The following is a 3,295-nucleotide window of genomic DNA, read 5'->3' as shown; positions in this document are numbered from 1 at the left end:
TCACATGGGGTCACGTGATTGGTTGATCTTTGAAGCCACTATTTTTCCATATCCTCCCCTTCCTTCATCATAATCTGTTCTGTATTCATCTCGACCTGAAATTTAGAAAAAAAACATAAGGTATAATCAGATAATAAATATAAAAACAATTTACTTTCAAGGAAAATAATAACATTAGTTACTAGCCTTTTTGTAACTGGAATAACTTTACTATAAGATTTTTAAAATTTTATTCAAATCTGACGGACAAGTTCTGTCACTTGACTTGTAATGCTTTAATACCAGAACAATTCGTCTATTTGAGACAGATTTATCAAAGTTGGTTTTAAATTTGATCAAATTTTCACACCTCCAACATATCGATACATAAAATCTTAATGGCCTGCCGCTGATAGAAATAGAAATGGCTTTGTTTATTTTGTATGTAACAAACCCAATCATGGGTTCCGATACATTTAAAATATTTACCTGTCCCCCACTTTTCCCCCTCCCGTATTGCCGTCCCTCCTTAAAGCCATGGTCCCAGTCTGTACGAATGATCCGATCGTCCAGCCTCGTTCCGTTGATGTACCTCATCGCATTCTCCGCATCCTCTCGTGTGTAGTATCTGGGTAGTTCAGGAAAAACTAATTGCCATAATTAGTCATTAATATAGCTGGAGTTTATTTCAAAAATTAAAAGTATGAATCTTTTTCAAACTATGATGTTTCATTGGTTGTATCCCTTTAGAATTGAATTTAACTGTTTCTACGTCCATTTTCATTGTACAAATAAATTAGTGACATGATTTAATTTGTTTTAACATGTTTAATTGACTTCATGATCATTTGACTTTGAAAAAAGAACCTCAATATAGAGATAAAAAATGTTCTTTTTTTATATCTTTTTATCACCATATTAACTTATATATTCAATTTTTCTCTGCCAATTTTCAAAAAAAGATCTTAAAATTCTTTAATTATAATAGGCCCCTGGTACAGATGTAATGCAATTTTTTAGTTTTTTAGTTTTTTTTTTTTTTTTTTTTTTGAAAATTGAAAGACATAAAACATGTAAAAGTAAATTGTGAATGTCATGTAATCTAATCATATCAGCTAAAAAATTCAGTTTATCTTGGGGTATATTTTTCATAAATCAAAATAACTGTGTATTCTTATTACGTTTTGAGAAACTGAACCCAATCATCACAAACCATAACACAGAGAGAGTTATACTGTCACAGTGGTTTCATTAATATTTGTCGAGCAAAAATTTTTGAGGATTTCATTGTTTAACTTAATTTAAATGTTCATTGAATTAAGAAATGTGTTATTTATTTGTAAAGGCAATACTTTTGTCCAAGAAATTACGTATCCTCTAAAACGTCTGTTTTACAGAATCCATGAAAGTTGATGCCTACGAAAATTAATGAAACCACAGTATGTGGTCTCTGCACTGGTTTGAAAAGATGACTGAAATATAATTGCTTTGATTTTTTTTTTATGATAATCTTTTACAAAATGAGTTTACTTGTCATTTATAAATAAACATATAAGACATCAAAACACAGAAGGATACTCCACAAAACAGAATCCACAGGGCGTTTTCTTCACCTTATCCAGCCCCATGATGATTCGCTTGATGTCACCACATTTCCCAAACAACTCGTGGATCTGTTCCTCTGTGGTGTAGTACGAGAGATTCCCTACATATAACGTAGAGGACGTCAACAAAGCTTTCTCCTGGTCCACTCGGTTCCCCTTAAATGTATTATCATATAAAATTAATATTAAATATTATATGAATATATGTAATAAACTATATATAATATACATGAGTTATTTCCTAAACACAGAAGTCAAATAGTAAAGGATCAGGGCTTTTCCCTGCTCACTACAGCTGTCTTGAAAATATTAAGCATTTTATATACATGTATTGAAATATGATTTTTTGCAACATATAGAAACTAACCTAGTTATAGTTGTAGTGATCAACATTTAAATCTTTGGTAGCATTTAAACAATGCAAGCTATCTGGCCACCAGTAATCAAATCAATCTAAAGAACGAATTCCCCCACTTTTTACTGTCTCTGGCAGCCCCCAAAATACACACAAATAAGATACAATTGCCCCCTGGCAAAACATTCATAAGTCACGGAACAGTCACCTGCAGAATGTTACAAGAGGCCCATGGGCCAATACAGCTCACCTGAACAATGTGGCTAGGAAAAAGACAAAAATCAGGTTTAAAGTAGCATTAAAAAAAGCTTAAATGCATTAAGTGGTCCCGACCTACCCCTAAAAGGGAAAAGGTGTATGACTTAAACAAAAATGAATCTTATTCTAACTAAGGATGCTTACATACAAATTTGAACTTTCATGGTGGCCCCACCCTACCCCCGATGCATCATTTGTGCAAGTTTGGTTAACATGGTTAAAAAATTACCTTTTCACTATTCAAGAAAAATTGTAGGTCAGATTCAGCATCCGATGCCAGCCTGGTAGAATGCATCCTTAGATGTATCATCCATGCAAGTTTGTTTATTAAGGAGCTCAAAGTTATTTGGAAATGAATCCTGCACCAAAAACTTTATTTAACCTGTTCACTCAACCGGAAAATGTAGGTCAGATTCACATGTTTAGCATCCAAAGCAAGTCTGATAGTATGCATCGTACGATGTATCAACCATGCAATTTTGGTCATTAAAGGGCTCATAGTATCTTTGAAATGAAAACAGCACCAAAAATTTAACCTGTTCACTCAACCAGAAAATGTAGGTCAGATTCAGCATCCAAAGCAACCCTGATAGTGTGCATCCTTAGATGTATCATCCATGTAAGTTTGGTCAACATAGGGCTTATAGTTACTCAGAATTGAGAGCTATACCCAAGACTGCACCAAAAATGTTAACCTGTTCCAAAACATTAACCTGGTCATTCATTTGCTGAAATTGCAGCATCTGAAACTTTGACTGGTACAATGAAACACATTAGAAACATTTTCCATGCATGTCTAATCAATGTAGGAGTATTTAAGTATTTAAAAGAAACCTGCTCAAAAAAACTTAACCTTAACCTGGGATGCTGACGCCGAGGGTATTACATCAGCTCCCCCAACTTCATTGAGGTGAGCTAAAAATAGAGGCACTGAGCTCAAAAAATGATACTCCTGCTCCTATACAATTATAATGGCCAAGTACATTTCATCATGGCAGTATGTGAAAGCTCCACTGAAATTCATTTTAAAGGGTTTTAGGAATATTGTGTTATCAAAGTGGGTACCCTCTTTATTGAGTATATAATGGCAAAATCCATG

General features: G+C 33.6%; 1 protein-coding gene across 1 annotated transcript; it reads right to left on the bottom strand.

The window, feature by feature from the left end:
* LOC134249289 (nuclear cap-binding protein subunit 2-like) lies at positions 1-1,739 on the bottom strand (the record flags this gene model as incomplete). The annotated part of the gene is made up of 3 exons (XM_062731657.1): positions 1-95; positions 261-607; positions 1,558-1,739. Coding segments are annotated over 3 exons (624 nt in total), but the record flags the coding sequence as incomplete, so codon positions are not given.
* Between the last annotated feature and the right edge of the window lie 1,556 nt (positions 1,740-3,295).

The sequence above is a fragment of the Saccostrea cucullata genome, unplaced genomic scaffold (genome assembly GCF_032062105.1).
Source record: "Saccostrea cucullata isolate Sc308-1 unplaced genomic scaffold, CSIRO_AGI_Scuc_v1 ctg1820, whole genome shotgun sequence".
In the NCBI taxonomy this organism is placed as follows: Eukaryota; Metazoa; Mollusca; class Bivalvia; order Ostreida; family Ostreidae; genus Saccostrea; species Saccostrea cuccullata.
The sequence above is the reverse complement of the archived record's forward strand: the minus strand, read 5'-3'. Positions and strand labels throughout refer to the sequence as shown.